Below are 23,191 nucleotides of genomic sequence, written 5' to 3'. Positions count from 1 at the left end.
TGCAAACCATCCCTCTTGGGCTTGTATTGCAATGCCAAAGACCTGTGTTACAGACACACCTGTGCCTCTGCTGCTCACGGAGCCCAGACTGCTCAGATGGGAACGCCTCAAACCGAGGCGCCTGACTGCCCCTTCAAGGGTCAAAATTAACCTGTGAATATTCTAATGAAAGCAGCCACACTTCTGAGAGCCTGCTGCCTGCTGCTGACAGGCTCCTGGAAGCTCACAAGAGCTGTGTGACCCTCTCTCTGCCCCTCTGCTCTGCTGGAGCCCCTGCCCCTCCACCAGAGGGGAGAGCAGACCCTGCTGTACCTCTCAGTGCTGCAGCAAGGCTGCCAGCTCAGGTGTCACCCTGCAGTCCCCTGGGCACTGGCAGCTCTCCTGTGCCATCCACACCTCAGCACACACCTGCACTTGCTTCTGCCACCCCTGCCTGCAGTGCAGGGGAGGAGGCAGTGGGGGAAGTCCTGCTCACCACTTCAGTGCCAGGGCCTTTCTCTGCCCCCACACAGCCCCCAGCTGCCCTGGGAGCAGGATTCCAGCACAGTACAGCTCTTCCCCAGCTCAGTTTCAGCCTCAGCAGCAGGCAAACCCCTCCATCAGCCAGCACTCTCCAAACTGCACATTTCCCACACTCTTTTTGCTCTCCTGTTTCACTCACACTTCCTTATCAGCTCTCTTTGTCTCCCTGAGCTGCTTCACCTCCCTCCTGCTGTATTCTCAGCTATTTTATCAGCACAAACCTGTGCTATTTTTCTAGCTCTCTCCTTGCCTGGCTCCCCCTCACCCCTGCCCAGTCTCTTTTGGGTTCTCCCATCTGCATCCAGCAGGCTGTGACCACCAAGGTCTCCACAGCTCTTCATCTCAAGCTCCTCCCTTTGGCATGACAAATCTCTGGATGATCAGTGCACTCAGTGAATTGGTAAAATCTTTCATTTGTGATTCTTCTCAGAAAAATTGTGTTGATTTTCATCTCAATTCCAAAAGATACTACTTCTGGTCTACTCCAGAAATGTCCAACTTTGGAAACAAAATCACCACCTATTTCAAAAGCTAATTTCATGTTCTGAAAATACCAAAGCTTTTTTTTAAATAATTCTGAGACAAAGACATACAGAAGTCCAATTTTACCACAAAAAAACCCGAGCCATGTTAAAAATAATCATGAAATTTAAATTCATCCAACAATTCCAAAGTATTTCCTGGGACCAGGGGAAGGGATGCTTGGGAGGATGTGCAGAATCCCCACGGGAATGAATGAACTCACTTCACTTCCCAGAGCTCTCTCAACCCTCATCCTTCTGAGCTTTCAGCTCCTGAGCCCCTCATGCTCCAGAGTGCAGAGCTGGGAACAGTCAGGCTGGAGGGAGGGTGGGATGTGCCAGGGTTAGAAGAGGAAGAGGGATCTGGAAGGTGGAGAGAAGAAAGAGGCAATCTGTATCCCAAACCAGGGAAAAGTCTGCTCACCTGGGCTGGTAATCCAGTAAATCCTCCTCCCTTTGATTTCTCTTGACCATGAACTGGAAAAGTTCTTAGAACTGCTCTGAACTGCTCTGCACATGCATCTGAGCCACACCTGTGCCCCAATCTCCTCCTCTCCCACCACTGCTAGACCTCTGCTTGTCCTTCCTCCCGGGAATTTCAGCTCTTCCTTACTCAGCCTTAGGGATAATGATCTTCTGCTGGGCTGAGCTGAGCAAAGGGTCCCCAGGTCACCCCTTTCACTCTCTGTCCTTCTGCTCCCAGCTGCTGGTGGTACAAGGGCAGCTTGTGCTGCCCACATGAGCCCCCTGTGCTTGTGGAAGTGTTTTCTGAGAGCAGCTTTCAACCAGCAGCTCTTGAAACCTCTTCAGTGTCCAGAGCCACACAGAACTAACGCTCACATCTGGTTGCACAATTTAAAACATCTTTCCCCAAGGCTATAATTAGACTCTTTCAGTAGTGCTTTACCCAGTGAGCAAGGCCCCAAAGCAAGGCAGCAGCTGTGTGAGGCAAGGCAGAGGAAAACCAGTGCCTGTGCTTGGCTTAAATAAATCACTCTAATTCCATGTTAACTCTCATTGCCACATCTAAGCCAGGGAAAATAACAGAGCCTGGTCTGAAGCCAGGAGTGAACAGGAGTTGAGAGCTTTAACAGAAAGTTTCAGCAAGTGCCCTGAGGTGCTTGTGCAGTGACAGACACCCAGCAGGGTGCCACCATGACTCAGGGACAGTCCCCCAGGCTGCTCTTTCCTCAGCAGAAAAAACCCACATTTCAACACTTCTGTCCACATGTTGGTGAAAAACAAATGCAGAACAACTGTGAGGAAAACTTCTCAGCATTTCCATCCAGTGTTTCCATTTGCTTTAGCTTTACTAACAGTGAATTGCACCTTCTCTTTGACACAAACCCACGAGACAAGGCAGGAGAACCAGCAGCAGGCTCCTACAAAACCACCAGCACACCCCAAAATCAGTGGAAGTTTCTTGAAAACTGTCATTTCCAGCCAGCTCAAACAGTAAGAGGTAACAAGGTGCTCTGGAGTATGTTTGGAAAAGGGGAGTCCCAAATTCACCACCCCTTGTCAAATATCATAGCATTAATTGGATTTCCCTTCCTGCATGAACTCGTGTCCTGGATAAAGCCCTTGCTTCTCTCTCAGGTTTGTAAGAGGAGGAAGGACAGCTGTCCTCCTGCCTGCCATGGCCACGCTCAGGGTGTGGCACTCAGGGCTGGCTCACACCACCAGGCTGGCACAAATCACCCCCAGCCCCAGTGCCAGGAACCAAACACACTGCAAGGCAAAGGAAGAAGCTCCACCTGCTGAACCATCAAGGCCACAGGGCAGAATCTGCAGCAGAAACTCCCTGTCCACCCATCCCAGCCCTGCTCCTCCCAGTTTCCAATGCCAGGCCACAGGAACTGGCTCTGTGCAGGTGTTTACTAGCTCAGCCCTGATCACAAGTTTTTCTGTGTGCAAATGTAACTTAAATATGGATTCATTTTCAAATCTTGGTCTCAAAACACGCTCACAAAAAACTCCCTGAAGACTGAACATGAAGTGATTTGGCAGCCCCAGACTGCACAGAAACACCCTGGAGGATTTCTGTTGCATTTAAATCTGACACCAGAGCCACAGAAGTGAGGCATTTTATTCTTTGACACCTGGACTCATAATAAAAAAGCATTTATTGATGAAAATTGCTCAGAGGGCAGGGCAGCAGGGCTGCAGGAGGGCAGTCCCTGCCTTCTGCACCACAGACATCCATCACACTTACTTTGTAAAAGCGGGAAAGGATTTGAAATCAGGGGACTTGCGGTTTCTGCAAAAAAGAAAGAGATTTAAATATTGAGACTGGCAGAGACCTCGCTGCATTCTACACAGCTCTGCCCATCTGCTCCCTGCTCCTTGTCCCTACTCCACACTTCCAGAGTTATCCAGGGCAGGGCAGGATGGGAGCTCCATTTAACACAAAATCCAACGTGTCCAACATGTCCCTTTTCTCTCCCTTGCCCAATTTCTCATGGCCAGGGTTCTGCATCTTTCCTGTCCAATTTAAAATGTCCAGAGATTTTAACACCCACCCAATACTACAGCAACGGAAACAAGGGGGGAGGCCAGCAAAGAAAAGCCATGGGGCAAGAAACCCTTTACAAAGGCCTTCTTTGGTGATCCAGATGCAAATTCCCAGTTTCACCATGCTGCTTCTTTAAACTAAAGCTGGGAGGGAAAATCGGGTTGTTTTACTCTCCCTGGATGCCAAAGAAGAGACTTTCCAAGCAGTGCAGTTACTTCAAGCTGAGAATGCACATTTCCTATGCAGTACAGCTTGCAGGTTGCTTTTCTGTAAGGTGTGACTGAAAGCTGGATGCTGGATGCTGGCTGCCCCTTGGGCAACCAGGATTTGTCTGCATCCAGCCCCAGTGCCCTGGAGCAGAAGCAGTGATCCCAGCACCTCAGACCATGTGTGGTTTCCTACAGTCCCCAGGTGAGGTCCTTTAGGGTCAGACCCTGCAGAGGGGCAGAAATCATTAATTATTAATGTTAAAGAATCAGTCACAGACCCAGAGCATTTCCAGAAGGGTCCCAGTCCAAGGCTGTGGGCTGCCACATCCCTGACTGAGGCTCTCAGGGCTCTCTGACAGACTTGGCCTGGTTTCCTTGGAAAGAAAACCACCCTCAGGTACTGCATGGGTCAAACACAGTAGCCTTTCTGCTAAACATCCCCGTGCTGAGGACCTGAGCTGCTGGAAAGGGCTCCAGATGGCAGGGCCAGCCCCTAAGGAATGGAGATGAAGGCATGGATGATGCTGGGCAAAGACATGACTGGACAGTGCTGTGGAAAGGGGATGCATGGGAGACACCAGCTCATAGGGAATGCTGCTGATCACTTCACACACTGTGATCAGCCAGCAGGGCTCCAGCTGCTCCTGCAGCTGCTGAGCTCTGGACCTGGGGCAAGATTTTCACTGAAACAGGTCCCTGACCTGGTCCTGCTGAGCAGCTGAGCAGGGCAGGCTCCTCCAGGCACCCTCCTCTCTGTGTGCTGGGTCCCTGCTCTGGGAGGTGCCCTGCTCCCTCAGGGAACACACACGTGCCCATGGCACTGCCCAGGGCTCCGAGCATTGCAGGGCTCCTGCAGCAGCCCAGCTGCACCTCAGCTTTTGAGGGACAAACCCCAACCTCACTGCCCCCAGAAGAGATTCTGACCTGGGGCAGGCACAGAGCCCAGCAGTGGCACAGAGCACTTAAAGCAGCCCAAGGAATTCTCAGCACCACCTCTGGCTGCTCTCCAGCCCGGAGTGCTGACACAGTGTCCTTGTTCTGCTTGGCTTCCTACTCACATGGAAAGCACTGTCAGTACGAAACAGCACTTCAGGTACTCAATACAACACTGGCTCACGTGAAGGAAGACCCTTAGGATCTTTCTGGTATTCATATTTATAATTGGACAATTTTTTCATCCATGCATTGCCAGGTCCCTGTTACAGCACAGTCACTTCCACTAAAGCTACCTATCCAGGCAAGAATCCCAGAAATGCCAGAGTGTGACTGATTAGTGATAAATCACCTGCACTGGGGCTTTGTAATCTTTCCCTCCACAGATTCTCCAGCAAAAATGAGAATTCAGGTTTTTCTGCCCATACTTTGCTCTCCCAGGGACTGTCCTGGCCATGCCCTACCCAGCCCCAGCCCAGTATCTGTGCTTGCAGACTGCAATCCTCAGCCCTGTCCCTGCCTGTGTGTCCCAGTTCTGCTGAGTGCTCCTTGCCTCAATGCTTTCACATGGATTGCCTCAGTTCTTCCCCAGTGTCCCAAGGCTCTGGAGCAATTGGCAGGATATCACCCACAGAGACTGGCTGCTGAGTGTTATTTTAACCCAGATATATTTCTTCCTGTCTGCAAGCTTCCTGTTGAACATGAGAAGTCTGGAACAGCTTAAATGAATGTGGCACCAGAAATAACAGCTCATTCCTAGAAACCTCAATTCCACACAAATGCCCAGTGGACACAGTGACTTATTTATGCAACCAAGCAAAGTGACACTTTCTCAACTGAACCCTCCCTGTGTGACACTCATTCTCCTGGTGGGAACTGCACTCAGCTGCTGCCCCTCCTCCTGGGCACAGCACTTCAGGCTCCTTTGAAAATGCAGCTCTGGCTATTTGTGCAATTGTGTTACCCCATCCACCAACACTCCCTGTGCTGTGCACAGAGTGGGAGCTCACAGAACAACTCCCCTTCTCCTTTTCCTCACTCCTCAAATTTGGCCATTGGCTGTCCCAGCTCCATGGAGATGTGTAGCAGTCACAAACCAACCAGAGATGAGAAAGAGAATTGCCAGATGAATGTTAATGGAAGTTGTATTTGTGCTGACAGAGCCTGAGAGGCAGCTGGAAGGCAGAGGCACAGGGGCTGGCTGTGCTAATGTCACACTGCAATCAGTAATCAAGAATTATTATGCCCCAAATACTAAAGCTGCACACCCACCAAAAATGCTATCCTAAAAGTGCTGTCTTTCCAGCAGAACCCCCCTGCAGATGGGCTGGACTACAGGGGGTGAGCAGAAGGGGATGTATGCCCACACCAGGTAAGAAAGCCTAGGATTCCTAAAAATCCATGTTTAAAATCTTGTCCTGTGTCCTTCAAATCGTGACAACAGGAGATTCTCAGGCTTTTCCAAGAATTTTTACTCTATATCAAATGCAGAAAATTAAATCTTTTTGGTCTCAATCTCATCTCAGCTTGGCACAAACTGATTCAAAAAAAGAAGACATTTCCATTGACCCTCTCCCCAGTCTGGAATAAACAGTGCTGGAAAGCAAAGCTTCCCTGTGTAAACAGGAATGGAAAGTGTTGACATTTTAAAAACTCTAAATGCTAAAATTTGTTGCACTGGAAGTTCTTACAGTAGTAGTTTCCCTAAAGCAGCAGATGAAATTGAGACATATTTATACAGCTTAAATCAACCTTGAAAGTTCAAAATATTTCCCAATTCCCTACATAATTTTAACTGCTCTCTTTCACACCAGCAACACTGAGCAAATTCAAACTTCAACAAACACTGACAATTTCAATTAGATTTTCTCTTTGATAGTTGTATTTGAAGGTGTTGAAACTAAAGAGTTTTTTTTCTCCTTTCTTGCTTTTCTTTTACTCCTTGGATTCTCACAATTCCCTTAATCCCTCTTGGCCTTCATTTCCCAAAGGAGTCATCCACAGTGCCCAAAACAAGGGATCAAGTTGCATTAGGCTGTGAACACTTGAGTTAGAGATGGTTCTTATCCCTGAGGAAGGTCACTGTCCCTGTCTGGAGTCAGAAAAAGGGAGACCCCAGGGAGATCCCAAAGCCTGGGAGCCCTGTGGTGACAGAGGGCACCAGAGCAGGGCCCAGCCCCAGCCAAAGGCTCCTCTCCAACCACACATGGATGAAAAGGAAGGCAGTGACTTTCACCATGGCACACAACACACAGCTCAGACCCTTTCTGGGGATTTCCCTACCCATGCCCAGGCTGATCATCACTGCTTTTTACATTGCACAAGCTGGTCTTGAAATATTGTTTGGCCTCTTGAGAATTTAAAACCCCAGCATGTGTCAAGAGTTGGCAGAGTGGCCGCCACCAGGGAGGGTTCCTTTAAAAGCAGCTTTATGGCACCCAAGGAATGACAGCTTCTGCTGTTCATCCCAGTGAGCCAATTCCATGCCTCAGGATCAGGTCATGGCACTGCTTTCTGGACCTCCCTTAGCTCAGCAGTGGATGAACAGAAGCTCTGTGTGAATTGGGACCTCTGCTGCCTGTGCTCCCGAGGCAGCAGAAGGGAGCAAACGGAACACTTTAGCAGGATGCTATTTTTAAAGCACTGTGTTACTTCCAGGTTTCAGCAAAAAGCAAGTTCAAGTAGCTGTGGAGGCCCTTTCCCATGAGTACAAAGAGCACCCTCCAATCACAATGTGGATGACAGTTCGAGACCTTCACCCACTCCCTGTCTCCAGCCCACCCTGCTGGGAGACAAAGCTGGGACTTGCCCCAGGCCCAGAGCAGAGTTTGGCACTCAGCACAGAGCTGTGGTTTATGGGCAGCCAGATGCCAGGTCACACAGAGAAGGATGCCAGGAACCTGCACTCACTGTGACAAGGACTGGGGTTGTGTGCACAGAGAAGAGACATCTGAAATCCATCTTCCACTCTAGTTCCATTCCTATTTCCATTCAGGAATCCCTACAGCATTTCACCCCATGTATCTTAGGTGACTTTAGTCACTGATTTCCCTGTTTTTCTTGTCCTGCCCCTCACTCCAGACACCAAGGGGTCTGTGCCACTGCAGTCAGGATGGTGACACAGGGAAAAAGCAGAACGTCCCCAGCTGGGTGGCCTAAAAATCTCCTGCTGCTCTCTGGTATCTCTGTATCCAAGTCTGTGACACAAAGCTCACACCCACAGAGAACAAGAGCCACCAGGCATTTAACAAGGCCAAGCCACACAGCCCTTGGCTGCTCAGCTGGGACCTACATTTACCTCCCAAACCTGGTGACTGTTCCTTACAGCAGCAGTTTGGTGACAAGCAAACAGCAGATGGCAGTGGGAGGACAGAAGTGTCCATCCTTCTATCATTGCCCACCACATTATCACCACCTGCTTCCCTGCCTGGGAGAAATCTGTTGGCTGGAGCACAAGAGAGGACAAGCCAATGTACCAGAATCTCCCCAGAGTTCCCATCCCACATGTGACACTGAGCCACATGGGGTTTGTCACACCCACTGAGACACAGCCATGGAAAGAAGGAAAAGGAAGAGGCAAGGACCTTCCAAAAGGCAGCTGCAGAGAGCTCTGTGGGGACAGCTGAGCACAGAGAGCTCTCCAGGCCTCTCTGACCACCAGTGACAAGCACAGTGACTGGTGATGCTCACCCAGGCTGCTCTCAGTAAGGGCAGTGGGACTCCTGAGAACTGGAAGAAATAAGAGGAGAAATGGCTTGGTGCAAGGGCTGGAAAAGAGCGCTGAATGGGACATGTGGGAAGCAGCACAAAAAATGGAGCCAAAGGAGGAAAACATGGCTGGGGAAGAAAAGAGGTTGCAGGACAGATAAAGGAAGGAAAAAGGGAAGAAGTTTATACATCCCCATGCACCAGCCTGGCTTTCAGGAGCATGTCAGCTGCTTAATGCAGAAAGCAACTACTTCCACCAGAGCCCAGCTGCCCTCAGACCAGTCCTGGGCAGCTCACAAGAGTTCCTCAGGTTTCCTGCTCAATCAAAGGTCTAGGTGAGTACCTTGCAACTCCTCTGCAGCCTGCCAGGCCCTCGACTGGGCCACTAAAATAAACTGATGCTACACGTGGTGCAGACAGAAACGCTCATTACAGGGAAACAAGATGAGCAAATCTCATGAAACTTGCTACTCAGCTTGTAAGAATTTCTGGTTTTGTTTTGGTTTTTGCTGTGAACTTTCACTCATGTGCTTTAAATGTTGCAGTCCAGAAAGAAACAGACAGAGGAGGATGAGTGCGATGTAAGCTGGTACAAGGAGATGGCAGGGAGAGTTTGGGAGATGTGTCACAGCAACAGTGGGTCAGTATTTAATAGTTCAGAGAGAACTGAAGTCTTGGACTGTTCAGTACAGCCACTGTTTGTATTTCTTGTCAGTGCTTCCTGGACAGGTTCATCTCCCCTCCTGCAAAACTTGGTAAGAGGAGCCAGCAGGTTTCCAATGCAGCTTGCTTGGCTTCAGGAACGAGCTGTCTGATAGGAAGGAAGATATTTCTGTCCTTCCTTTGTTGGCTGTACAAAGTTTGACAGGAATAAAATAGGTGCAATCTCAGGCTGCTACTTTCCAATGGCTCCAGAGGAGTCAGGGCCCCAAGTGGTGTATTGGCATTTACAGATGTGCACTTAAAGGCTTTGAAACCCTTCAGACACTGACAGGACCCCCGGAAGACAAGACGCGAGCTGCTGAGAGGCCAGGGCCATGTCCAGGGCTGCAGCCAGGTTGGGAACTCTGGTACTCAGTGACTACACTGCCTTGAGTCATGTCTGACAGCCAGGCTGGGCTTACTGACCAGGGCCTGGGCAGCCCCAAGGACTCCTGAGTGTCCAGCAGGAACAGGACTAAGGGCCTGAAACAGAGACAAGCTCACCTGATGGGTTCTGCTTACACCTCTTTTCTTTAGGTTTTTCTGTCCCCGAATGACCAGCTGCAATTGTGGTGAACGATGGATTAGTACAGGATTTTTCCCCAAAACACAACACAGTATTTTAGCAACAAACAACTTTTTTCCCATTTCCCATCACCCACTCTGCTACCACACATGGGTTTTCCAACACCACATCCCTGCTTTTCAACATGGTTCCAGAAAGCCCCTTACTTGCTTCTGAGGCAGCTCTAACTCCCAACAGACACTGTGTAACCTGCTCCAGGGAGATATCCCACCCCTTAATTGCCCATCCAGACAGAGGCATTGCCAACACCACATATTCTGCTTCTCTTGGATGGGGAATGGAGGGAGGCCAGGCTTTTCTACTGGCATGATGCAGCAAGATGCCAAAATTATGTTTCATCTGGTCTGTCACTTTTCCTCCAGTTAGGGAGCATGGAGAATGGTAGTGGCCCACTGGAAGGCTGGGCAATACACAGGCAGGACAAAAACCTTGCACAGAAAACTCTATAGGTGATGGATCTGAACAAAATTGTCTAGGCCACTGGTTATGTTCAGTTACGACCACATGGACTTACTGCAAGGAAACTGCTCAAGTGGAGGGGAATTTCATTCCTTTTAGCACATGTATTTTGGTCTCACATACACACATCTGATTCACTGTGTCCTCCACAGAATGACTGCAGAAACTGCTGGACATTGGTTACAGTGACATTTAAATAAACTGTCATGCTCAGCATCACTGTAACCTGCAAACTGCTCTTCTACCCACAGTCCTCAAACTTCCGCTGCTTGCAAATGTCTTTGCTCCACCAGGACAGCACTGATACACAGACAGAGCACAAGTACTGCTTGATCTCCAAACAACCTTTCTCCAGATCTTGGCTCCCCTCTGAAAAATCTATGCTCAAGTACCTGGTCCTTGGCAGCAGGAATCCCACATGGCCTGTTTGACAGGGCTGAAGTGCCAGCAGCCTGGGGAGGAGGGAGAATAAGGCACTACCCCAGGAGTGAGCTGCCTGTGAGCTTAAACAAGGTACCCCATAATACATCAACATTCACTGAGCACAGCTGGATCCTGCTTGGAGAGGAACAGGGAAGCAGCAGGAAAGGGTGACCACACTTACCACTGGAGTTCTGGGAATTGCTGTTAGTTTCTTCAAAGTTGTTTTGCACTTTGCCTTCCATTCTTCTGCTGAAAGCACTTTCTGCTGGGTGGAGAACAAAGCAGGAATGGTGACTGGTCAACACTGGATGCAGAACCAGGCAGACAGGAGGCAAGACATGCCCCTGTGTCACATAATCACAGACCCTGAATACAGCAGAAAGGTCAAATACCTCATTTTGGAGGCAAATGGGCCAGATTCAGTGAAGGGATAACAGGTGGGTATTTTTCTTGAATGCCCTCTGGCTGAGGTGGCCTGGATTGGCTCTTAGGGAGCCCATGAACACCAGTCCTGACTGAACCAGAAAGGTCATGTCTTCCTCTCCTGCAAAAAAACCCAACCCTTATCTTACTCTTTCTTAAGGCAACAAGCAGCCCTTAACTCCTGTGAGCCCAGGTGACCAGTCTGAGACTGAGCTCAGGGCCTAGCAGCACACCAAAGTGTCACCTACAGAAGCACTGTGCCAGCTTTCCTTGTGCTTCCCAGCCACCTGCAACCCCTTCCTAAACACCCTCCTAGAAATGTTGAAGCAGAAGCCTGAAGGGCTGTCTCAGGGCCTGCCCACCATGTCAGGAAAAGCTGTGGAAGATCTCTGGCTCTGTGCTTCCCAACACTGCCCAACAGTGTCTTCGTTCTCTGAGCTCCCCAGGCTCTGCTCACTCCAGCCACAGCACAGGGCAGTTCCCAGTGACTACACTGGGAGGCTCCTCCAGAGCACCCAGGCGCTTCCTGCCCCTGGCAGTGACCAGAAGCCCTGAAGCATCCCTGAAGCATCCCTGCACAGCACAGCTCAGGGCTCCCCCCCGCTCAAGCTGGTGTCCCTCAGCACCAGCTCAACAGTGCAAGGAGGTCTTGTCTCACTTCACTGGGTCTGCAATATCCAGGCAAATGGATTTACTGTGGTGGCTCAAAGGATAAACTAGAGATTAAACAAAAATGAACTGGCCAAAGCAACGTGTGGGGCCTGTGCTGGCCAGGCCCTTGCCTTGCACTCTCATTCTGGAGCCCACTGACACCTGAGGGCTTCATGGGGACATGGCCTGGCCTGGCTCTGCTGGGCCCAGCCTGCAGACTGGGCAGGGCTGGGGACACAAGTCTTTCATTCAGGAGTGATGGGGACTCCTGAAAAGTGGTGCCAGACCATGATTTTATTCCTGCAGACCACTGGAGTTGGTCACAACTACTGTCAGGACTTGGCAGAGGCCCTGGGTCCCTGCAGGCTCCCAGGGCTGCAGCATGGCTCACACACCTGGGCTTTGGGGCTACCAGAGACCCGAACTGAAGGAAGAGCCCAGCCTGTGGATTTTGGCCCAGCCAGTCCTCAGTGGACCCTTCCAAGTCCTGAGCAGGTTTCTCAAACTCTCAATCAACTACACTCCTGACTCCTAAAATTCAGGAGAACAAGCAAACTTGGGAACCAAATCAACTGAAACAGAAACACATCAAACAGGGCTGAAAAGGAACTGGAAACATTATCTACCTAGGCCACATGACAGATAAATAATAGAAACAAAAGGCCTTAAATAACAGGAAAATCAGACAGTGGCAAAATGGTTTGGGTCAACTCACCCCTCCCAAGAGACCCAGGTTCAAGTCCTGGCTTATGTCACAAGTGGAAGTGAGATGGAGGTCTCCAAAGACCCTTGTAAAGAATTTGCATGGTGGTTTTGCCTTCATCCCTTAGCTTTTCCCCCAAAACCTCCCCTGTGTCTGGCAGTAAGAAAAATCTGTTTTAATGTGCCTGCTTGGTCTTACTGTGCCCTTCCCACACTGAGAGGGCAGCTCGCTCTCTTCTCTCTCCTTATATTGAAACCATTTGAATGTGAACTCAAATTCTCTGTATGGACCAAGTCCTTGGCAGCTGTGGGTATGTGTTATCCAACAAACCCATCCTTGCACGGCATCCACGGCCCCTCCCATCACAGCCACCTCTCATACTCAGCATCTATCCATGCCAGACATTCTAGGGGTGTTTAAACACCAACTGATTGACCAGCCCTTCTTTTGTGCCCAGATGGAATCTCTATCATCAATCCCACAGACTTAAGAGGTGCTTCCCAGTGGACTGCACATGGCATACTATGTTTTGCACCCTATTTGCACACTGTTATTTTTCAGTAGTCTTTGCTTTCTTTCTTTTAATTTTTTTTTTTTAGGCTTTGTCTTGTTCGGAAGGAGGAAACTGAGACAATGGGAGGATCAATCCTAACTTGCATTTTCTAACTCCTTAGTAATGGTTCTGTAATACTGATTTTTCTGTTTATCTCTCAGAGGTTTCTGTGGGGAATGGAGCACTGTGAAAACACCTGTACTCCATTTCACTTCCAAAGGCACAGGTCTAGCCCTGAGAACATCACCTGGAGGGAAACAAACACTAAATGCCAAACAGTGCTGAAAACCAAGCAAAAATCCCCATTCCTCGCAAGCCATTACACCAATCCTTGTCAGGAAGATCTTCTCAGTTTGTGACACCAGGATTTGAAACAGGGTCTTTTGCACATTGTGGTTACCATGATGTTTGACAAAAACAACTTGTCACTGGGCAGGGATTATAAAGAATCAAATCCCTTCAACTGCTTCTGGGAGCAGCTTCTCTGGGACAGTCATGGATGGAGCAGACTGAGGCCAGGAAGGGTGAAAGCTCATCCAGGGCAGGACTGGACACTGAGCAGCTCAGCAAGCTGAAAGGCAGTTGGTACCTGTGATGGCCTTGCTTCCTGGGGATGCGGAATTGGGAGCGCGGAACATCTGGGCCTGGGAGGCGGGTGGGACGCCAGAGGGCGCGCGGTGAAGGAGGCTGGAGCAGCGGTTTATGGATGCCGGGGACTTTTTGCTGGACTGGCTCGTCTGTGTCTTCACTGCCACGAAGAGTGGAGATCGAGAGAACTCTGGATATGAACACTCAGAACTAGTGCCTGCACAGCCAGGGAGCTCCCAGAGCGGGGCCTGCTGGAGCTGCTGGGACAGAGCTGGGCTGGGCTCCCCCCTCACCCGAGGGGACACTGGTGAAGCTCCTTAGTTCCCTTGCACACCTCTAACTGCCACATCACCAACCCATTTCTGCTTCTGCATCCATCCAGGAGCACTGTGTGATTGCCACGGCCTGGCTGGGGGCACCTGCAGCTCTGGCCTCCATTTCTGTGGACTGAATTTTGGGAACAGGTTTCTATACTCCTCATATCTCTGAGTAGGGACAAGCTTACATCTTTGTTTATTGAGCCTCGAATAAATCCTAGTGATCTCCAGCTACATTCCTTGTCTCTTTGACCAAATACAAAGGAAAGGACACTGTTGAGAAGGGAATGGAATGGAATTAGGAGGCAGAGTGAGTAAAAGCTTTTGGTCCCATCTCCAGACTGGTGACATGCGGAGAAATTCTGAATATTACTGGGACATGCTCTTTGAATGTATCCATATTTTGATCTCTGCAACACAGTGAGGATCACCAGGAATTGTCAATGCCAAAAGTCATCTGAAACACCCTCAGGAGGACAGCCCTTTGTCTGGGCCACATGGATTAAACAAACCATTACAAAAATGGAGAAACTGTCTAAGAACATCCTTCACTCTTAAGGGGCCTCTTCTATGGAAATTTGGATATGGGTCCTGAAGCCCCAGTTGTACTCCAACCACTCGTTAGGAAAAATCACTAACAAAGAAGGTTCAACCAACCCACAGTCCCAGCTCCCTACCAGTGACTTCTACAGTGATACTGTGGAATGCCTAAAGGTGGAGGGACAACAGCAGCAACTGCACATCCTACACAGTGTGAGTGAGAAATATTCATCCACACTGAGCAGCTTTCAGGGGAATGCCATGGCAGCACTTTATCCTAACTCTGAAATAGGGGAGAAGTCCCCCAGGCTGGTACAATCCTCATTTCCAAAATCCCAGGAGACTTTACAGACCTTGGCTGTGACTGGCTCTTACCTTCAGCAGCAGCACTGTGGACTGGGAGTTTGTACATTCACAGGGCACTGCAATTCCAGGGGTTTTGATACACTTGCTCTGACACACAGCCCCAAGCTGACATTTCCTCACGTGTCAGTGTAGCTCTGCAGGAAATTATGCACTGGTTTTCTCACAGTTTAGTCAGGATACATCTCTGCTTGGTCTCCAGCCAGAAAATAGGCAGAAGGCTTGTTTTGCTCTCTATGCTTCCTTTCAACCTCCATGGATAATCCTCCTCCAGCTGCTGCCAAACTTCCAGCAAAAATGTAGTCAGATATGAAAATTTCCAGCTTGTGGATAGTCTGCTTCCCATGAGGATCATTCCCACCAATGTCTGCTTTATTCCCCATCAATGCCATGAGAAACAGCCACCAGCAACTCTTCAGTGCCAGACACAGAAAGCATCATTGCACATCCTCTGCAGCCCAGATACTGCTCTGGGATGTGACAACCAAAGTCTCAATGCTATTATGACCTCCAAAATGTCTTCTTCTTCATCCCAAATGAAACAAACAGTATGTCTTCAAACTGAGACCCCACATAGATGGCTGCTCCAGCTGACACTAGGTAGAGGGAGTTTTGAGCAGCAATGCAAGATAGACAAAGGAATACCAGTTCTAGCAATCTGGAGAAAGCTAACAGTTCATTGGGAATAAAATGTTCAGTCTGTAGCTCATCAGATGCCAAATTTCTTCTGAAGGCTGAGCAACACAGGTAGAGAGCATCACACAGCTCCTCTGCTCTACTCTGGAAAAGTCACCTTCACTGTGGAACTCACAGCCTCAGGGTGATGAAGAGGCCAAGATGTTTCTAAAATTGAAAATCCTGAGTTGCTAAACGGCCACAAAAACCTCCTGCCTCAAAATCTGCAGCAAGACTGGAGACAGCACCAGGGGCAGCTGACCTCATAACTGCTGCTGTGGAGCTTTTCAAACCCCCACAGAAGGTAGTGGAGACCTGTCCCAGTGGATGCTGCAGTGATGTGGAGGGTGATTCTCACTGCAGGGTCTGCAGTCAGTCAGCTCTGGGCTTTGTGCTGCAGCCCTGCAGCATGGCCCAGGGTGTGCTGAAGGACACACCTGATGCAGGAGATGCTGAGAACAGTGATGGCTCCAGCCTGGCAGCAGGAAAAGCTTGGTCACTGCTGTGCTTGGCTGCAGAGGAACTCCCAGGGGGATGGTGAAGAGGCTGAGGTGCTCCTTGGGGAGCAATCAGGAATTTCCACAGGGATCAGGAAGGCAATGCCAGCTCTCAGATCCTTCCTGACCCAGTGCTGGGGCCTGCCCTGTCCAAGGGTGAAGAACAGACTGGAGAACACTCAGAGGAGGAGACAAGAGGATTACCAAGGGCCAAGAACCACAGAGCTTACAATGGAAACATAAGTCACTCCTGTGATTTAGCCAGGGCCTGGAGAGCAGACTAGGCGAGGTCAGGGAAATAGAAACTCAGTAACTTAGTCCTCCTTCACAGAGCACACAAGGTTATAAACAGGACCCAGTGCTCAAAGTTACAGCTGGCTAATTTTAGTCTTAATTTAGTGGAGGCAATAATTCATCAAAATAATTACCTTATGTGATTGCTGCATTTTCTGTCACTCAAAAGCAAGATTAGATGTCTCTCTAAAGCGTATGTGTGTGCAATTCAATCATGGCAATCCTACAGAATGTGTTTCTCCAGGCAGTCCAGAGATCACAGGGTCCCTCCTGGCTTTCCTGATTTTGGGAAAACCTTAAAGTACTGTGACTGACAAGTTGTGGCAGCAAGGAGAAAATCTGGCACCCAAATCCACACATTACCACAATGCACCACCACAGGGACCAGATTGTCTCAGCAACATTACTTTTTCCAGGTAAAAACTCTGGTTAATAATTTGTATATGGTATTTGTTTAGAAAGATCTAGTCAGGATGGGTTCAGATGGAATTATACCATCACCTATGGAGAAAAAACTGTCTTCACAGAATGTGTTGGAAAATGATTCCTTAACAATGGCCTGAAATTCCATACTCTGAGCAAACATCTTGGCTATGGCAAACAGGTTTTTCCACAGGAAAACCCCTCTGCTCAAACCTATCAAAATTTTAATGTGTCTTTATACACATGAACAGGTGGAGCCTGTTGCTAAAACACTGTGGGATCAGACTGGGAAAAGCACCTGAACTCACAGATTTCCCTCACTGAACTGGTGGAAACAAAGATACATCATCCAGCTGGAATCTGGAGCTGTTTTTTTTCTGGCTAGGCAGGGTCTGTGTGGAAACCAGTTGTCCTACCAAAATGGCAGCTGCCTCAATGAAATACGGCATTTAAGCACTTTGGAGGAATAAACTGTATCCAGTGTGCATCCAATACAGAAAGGAATTGAGCAGCAAGCCTTGATGAACTTCCTTGAGCATCTCAGGTGTCAGGGTGGGTGTAGGTCTGTCTGTCCCCTAGAGAGCCAAGAATGATCCCAGGGATGGAAAGGCTCATCCCACAGACCCTGAGAGAAGGGAGCAAGGCCCAGAGGCGACAGCCAGCTTCCATCACGAAGGTCATAGGGAAGTTCATGGCAGTGAGACAGGTGTGTGGCCAGGCTGGCAAGTCAATCCACAGGTCAGCAGCAGGATCAGCTCTGCTGAGGCTAACCAGGACCAGTGATCCCAGCAAGGTCCAGGGTGCCCAGACAGGGTTGACATCAAGGTGGGAATGCAGTCGTGGATTGGAGTACAAACCCATGGGACTCATGGCCAGGCATGGTCATGTCCACAACTGAACTGAGACCAACATCTATAGAGCAGCTCAGGTAGGGTATGTGGCTCAGAGCTGGGCTGGAGCCCTTGTGGGACTGCTCAGGGCCTTGCAGAGTTCTAGGAATTCTCAGGGCCTTGACATCACTTCAGATTTCCATCCTGGAAGCAGAGCCATGGAGGGCTGTGCTGGTTTTAGGGCTCTCTCCCCACCCTTCCATGACCTAGGAGTCTGAGGCTCTATCTGCAGGTACCAGACAGAGGTGAATGCACTCTCCTGAGCCTGACTCACCAAGCTCAATGCCACTCCTGGTGCATTCATAGCCAGTTCACATCCCAGATGCCCCAGGTTCTCTCTGCACTACAAACTCATCACAGAGTCACAGAATGCCAGATTGCTTTGGGTTGGAATGGACCTGAAAGATCATCCTGTCAACCCCCCCTGCCATGGGCAGGGACACCTTCCACTGTCCCAGGCTGCTCCAAGCGCCAGTGTCCAACCTGGCCTTGGGCACTGCCAGGGATCTAGGGGCAGCCACAGCTGCTCTGGGCACCCTGTGCCAGGGCCTGCCCACCCAATTCTTAAATGGATACTCAGAATTTCTTCCCAAAATCCCATCGAACCCCATCCTCTAACAGTGTGAAGCCATTTCCCCTGTTCTGTCACTTCATGCCCTGAACAGTCTCTCTCCATCCTTCTAAACAATCCCAACAGCCCAGCCCCAGCAAACGTGGTTCAATCAGCTCCATCTAACACAGCAGCCAGAGCCTGAAGGAGGACAGGAACACCTCTGAACCCTCCCCCACGAATCTCCATTCAGAAATGTTTCTAAAACTGGGACAATGAATGTGCCTACAATCCACTTCTATTTTTTGGAAACGGCCTCTGACTCCCTTCTTTGAAAGAATGAACATGTTGATAGAAACAGCATAAGAATATTATTTTAAAGAGCCATAGCCCAGTTCTAATCTTATGAAAAAGCCCCTACTCCTCACTCAGAAAAGGGAACTTTGGAAGGAGACATTTGGCATTAACAATTCCAGGGAACCCCACAGCAGAGCTCTTTTCCAGACAGCAGCTATCCAGCAGCTCTGACCAGAAATTATCCTGCAAGATACTATTGAAGCTGCAGGATATAATTCTTTGGTTTACCCATTTTCAATTACTTTTCATTCATTATGACAGAAAACTTGAAACACAGGCTCTGGAAGGAAAGATTGTACTCCAGCAGAGACCCAGACAGCTGAACTGGTGATGCTGAAGGGATTTCCTCACCCACTTCCACTATGACTGAATTTTCAGCATTTGCTTTATAACCAGAAAAATGACACCAGGGTAAAGACACAGTCTCAGCTTTACTTCTGCTGACGCAAGGACCCAAGAAAAGCCAGCTGTGCTTTTCAAAATGCAGGTGTTAACAGCTGCCTCACAGGACCTTGGATTTTGGGAGAAACAGAGTCTGAGCAGCAGAAAGGTGTGAGAATGTACTGGCCAGCCCTGCCTTGGGCGCTCACCATGCCCTCTCCCATATCCTCATCAGGGTTAGTGGCTTGTCATTGTAAATCATAAATCTTACTGGTCATGGGAACAAGGAGAAGAAAAAAGAGGTTAAAAAAAAAAGGAAAAATAAAAGTTTATGGGGAGGGGGTTAAACCTTATGAAAATACTATCTTGATCTGATCTTGAATGTCTTCACAGTTAAAGATACTTGAAAGGACTGGAAACCCATCTGCACAGCTCAGGGCCTGCTGATCTAGTCTGCAGCAGCTTCTTTCCTTTTGCTGCAGAAATGATGGTGCAAGAATGGCCTCAAGCCCAGCACTCCGAACATGCCTTCTCCTCCAGAACTGGGGCAGGGCCTGGGGGGGGGGCACTGGAACTGTAGGGCTCACTACAGGCACACTCCTCCCAGAGAAACACAGCTGGGGTTTCTTTTCTGCTGAAGAGCCTGGACTGGAACCAGCAGCTCAGCTATTACTACAGCTGGTTGGGAAGATGGAAGACATCAGTGGCAATAAATCACCTTGAAATGTGAAGCACTGGGAAGGTAAGAATTAGCTAGAGCTGAGCAAAGCCCAGTGCTCACTGCACACTGCTCCTGACCTCTCTGCAGGGGCAGCAGAGACGTCAGAGCCCTGCTGCCTAAGGGCCCCCTCTGTGGCAGGAGATGGACCCACTGCTGGTTACCAGTGGCTTTGCTGAGGGCTGAAAACACCTCAGTGAAGAGGTGGGCCTTCCATGGACAGGCAACCACAGGAATAACTGCAATGTGTGCAATCATAAGCACTGGGGCAGGTCCTTCAGCAATTGGCAGATAACAAGATTAGCTTTGTGATGCTGATGTCGGACATGTATTTTATGCCCTGAACCTTCTAACATGGCCCATATCCAAGCTTCAGAGAACCTGCTTGGCACCTGTCAAGAGCCACCAGACCTTTAAAGTGACAGTCTGGTGGAGCATGTTCTCATAAACCCAAGGGTGCCTCACTAGAATCCCTTAAAAACCTGATTGCTGGGGATTTTGGGGTGGACGCGCCCCCTGCCGGCTGCAGCTGCGGCTGAGGCGCTCAGCTCGCCCCTCATCCCATCCCTCATCCTCCTCTCCTCTCCCATCATCCCAAACCCTGGAGCAGCACAACCCAGGCACGCAGCAAAGCTCAGCGCAGTGCTGGGAAGGGAGCAGGAAGTTCAGCTGTAAAGAGCTTCTCTGCAGACTCTGAAAGTATTCAAATCCAGCAGGTAGCAAAAATTTCTCTCACCATTTAGTCAAATTTTGCACTGAATTACACTGAACTGCTTGTTAAAGCCTCCTCCCCGCTGTGTGGGGAGTGCAGACCACAGTGCTGTGCAGTTTTTTGACAACTGCTTTGTCCTGAGCTCCCTGAAATAAATCATTCATCGAGTGTGATTCAGTAGCAAGCTGGTGAGGTAATTTAAGTGATTTTGAAACCAGTTTTAACTCATGCTTGAAATAATTCCCTAGAAGCTCATAGAAAGATGCTTCTTCTCTAACATGTATGTTGAGTTATTATTTAGGGGAGTATAAAAATGTTGTGCATCTCCTCAGTTAAAAAAGAGCCTAAACCATCAACCCCACAAGGATTATGTGTAGAATTCCATGGGCTGGGGTAGGAGCTGAGAGACATTCCAGACCTAACAATGTCCCTGTGAAAGGAGATCCCAGCTCAGCTTTACAGTGCTCAGCACATGATCTGTGTCCTGCCCACTGCAATCCCACAGCTCCAGGGGAAGGATGCCCAAGAGTGAAGTTTGTCCTGGCAGCCTGGTGCTCCCCAGAGCCCTGGAGGTGTCAGCCTGCAGAGGGCCAGCCCTGCAGCAATACTCACTGATGGGAGCGTGCAGAGCCACGTGCTCTTGGTAGGGAGTGTAGTACTTGTACTGCTTGCCACAGAACTCACACGTGTAATTGCCAGTTTCTGTGAAATGAACAAGGACAAAGGTCAGGAAGGAGGTCAGGCCTCTTACACAACACCCAGTTTCTTTTTACAGAGAAACTGTTCAGGTCACACAAACATTCCTCCTGCATGTGAAATTTGCCTGCCCCGTAATCCACACATCCTTTTCCCAAGAAAGGAAACAGTTCAAAACAGAGGAACGGATCATGTATAAAAAGTCCAGTAGAACTGAACAAGCTTTAGAAGATTACCCCAAAATTACAACAAATGTGCAAAACAAGGGAGAGAATCCAGTTCTAAAGTCTGTATCACAGGTGACACAGTTCTGTCCTCTGGTTACAGGTCTGGGATGTGTGGACAACAGGAACAGTCAAAACAGTCAGGAAACAGTCAGGTTCAAGTATTAGAGAACTTTTATTTGGGATTGTGGAGTTCTCTTGCAGGAGAAGGGGCTTTTCTAGAATAACTGCTCATTCCTGCTTTCGGGATACTGGAAATAATGGAGTGCAACCACACACTGACACCCCCTCCTCTTGCCATTGCTGGGACCACAGAACTGGCAGTAAGCTGCAAGATGAAGGAAAATCCATGGATAGTCAAATGTTTCCAAAATGGGAAATTCAGGGAAATGCTTTGGCAAAACCTGGTGCTCTCTCTGTTTCCCTCTGCTCTGTTTGAGGACCACCACAAAGGCAGTGTGAATGAATCACCTGCCAGCTCTCAGTGCACCTTAAAGCCTTCTCTCATCCCTGCCAGACTGCTTTTCCCTGAACTCCCCTCCCCTCCTCTTACAGAGCTCTTGAGCAGAACACATCACAAAGCTGCAGTTCTTAGGGCCAGGGCTGTTGGTGTTTGATGCTCCTTTGAGCCTGAACATACCTGTGAGCACCCAAGTCCCAACCCCACTGTGTAACAGTGCTTCCTGCTTTCTCTAGAGGTACTGCAGCCAAAGGCAGTAAACCCCTGAGCTTTCTTTTTTATTTGAAACAATAATAACTCTTACTTGGCCCAATCTTCTGGAAGGGTTCGGGCTCCTCCTCCTTCACCTCATCGGCAGCGATGACGGCCTGGTCATAGGGGTCTGCAAGAGAACAGAACCAGAGGACAGCTGACAACATCTCAGCTTTGCCTTCTACAGCTGCATCGGCACTGAATGCTCCTGCACCTGTCATCATATTTCCATCTGTAACAGGATTGGAAAACAGGAATGATAAACCAGTGACCCCTCTGTCTGACTTGTCCCTCCTCCTCTTCCTCAGGCACCCCAGGATTACCCCTGCTCCCAGCCCACTAACAGGCCTTGTGGGAATTAATGTTTTAAAAATGCAGAGAAAAACTGAATGAACACATTGCAAGGTCTGATCGTAATTTCCTGATTTTCTTCCAGGGAATCTCCCCTCTAATGCTGCTGAACTGGCTGACAGCGGGCACAGCAATGCAGTCTGCAGGCACATCACCTACCAAATACCAACCTGGCACTTCTACCAGCTAACAGCACAGCTAGCAACAAATCACAACCCAACCCACTTTAGAGAAGAATTTGGTGTATGCCTTGAACAATTTACAAGATCACCACAGACATGAAACACCTGCTTCTTTGATTGTCTGAAGTCTGACCAACTGTATGTGCAACAAAAGCCTGGTATCTGCTAGGGCTGGGCATCAACCTATTGGCTGTAGACACTGGGGAGGGAGAGAGGATGCTCCCTGTCCCACTGCAATCCCTGACAAAACTCCTTTGACTCTTACCAGTTCAGAATTGACCTGCTGTGTCTGAGCTACTGAATGCTTGAAAAGGTTTGTGAAATAAAGCCCACAAAGGAGCTCAGCTTACCTGCCCGGTTTTCTGGGGCCCCTTCCACACTAAAAACTAACACAGAATAGAAGAAGGAGGGGAAGAAACAAAACAGAAATTAAATCCTCTGAAATGGTCTTGTTTTCCTCCTGCATTTCACATACTGCTGCAGCACATTTCAGCCCCGCTGAACAAATCAGGCTTTGTGCCCCAGTCCCTCCTCTTCCCAGCAGCATCCTCACAGGACCTGGTTGAGCATGCCCAGCCCTAATACACACAGATGCTCAAGGCCTTTGTTCTGACCCTGACACGGCCCCAGGTGGAGTTCAGGTGCACAGCTGCCTCACCCCTGCATGTGCTGGAACACAGCAGCCCCAGGGAGGAGCTGGGACAGTCCTTGCACACTCATGGAGCCCCTTCCAAGCTCTCTTGTGGCCCCTGGCAGAGCTCCCTGAGACATTTCTGACTGAGGCAGCTACATTCCCCTCACACTGACTGTCTA

General features: G+C 49.3%; 1 protein-coding gene across 16 annotated transcripts in view; it reads right to left on the bottom strand.

The window, feature by feature from the left end:
• ZNF618 (zinc finger protein 618) overlaps positions 1-23,191 on the bottom strand; it is a 148,649-nt gene that overhangs the window by 15,948 nt on the left and 109,510 nt on the right. For 5 of the 16 annotated variants that reach the window (XM_050980778.1, XM_030233655.2, XM_050980782.1 and 2 more), the window contains 7 exons: positions 22,729-22,764; positions 21,898-21,975; positions 20,826-20,915; positions 13,498-13,686; positions 10,760-10,843; positions 9,615-9,671; positions 3,259-3,303 (listed from right to left, as the gene is read on the bottom strand). In XM_050980778.1, coding sequence (XP_050836735.1) covers positions 3,259-3,303; positions 9,615-9,671; positions 10,760-10,843; positions 13,498-13,686; positions 20,826-20,915; positions 21,898-21,975; positions 22,729-22,764 — 579 coding nt within the window. The remainder of the gene's footprint in view (positions 1-3,258; positions 3,304-9,614; positions 9,672-10,759; positions 10,844-13,497; positions 13,687-20,825; positions 20,916-21,897; positions 21,976-22,728; positions 22,765-23,191) is intronic. The other 11 variants (XM_050980776.1, XM_050980780.1, XM_050980781.1 and 8 more) reach the window with 6 other exon arrangements.

Source organism: Serinus canaria, chromosome 17, assembly GCF_022539315.1.
Source record: "Serinus canaria isolate serCan28SL12 chromosome 17, serCan2020, whole genome shotgun sequence".
NCBI classification, from domain to species: Eukaryota; Metazoa; Chordata; class Aves; order Passeriformes; family Fringillidae; genus Serinus; species Serinus canaria.
Note: the sequence above shows the minus strand (reverse complement) of the source record. Positions and strands in the feature narration are given on the sequence as shown.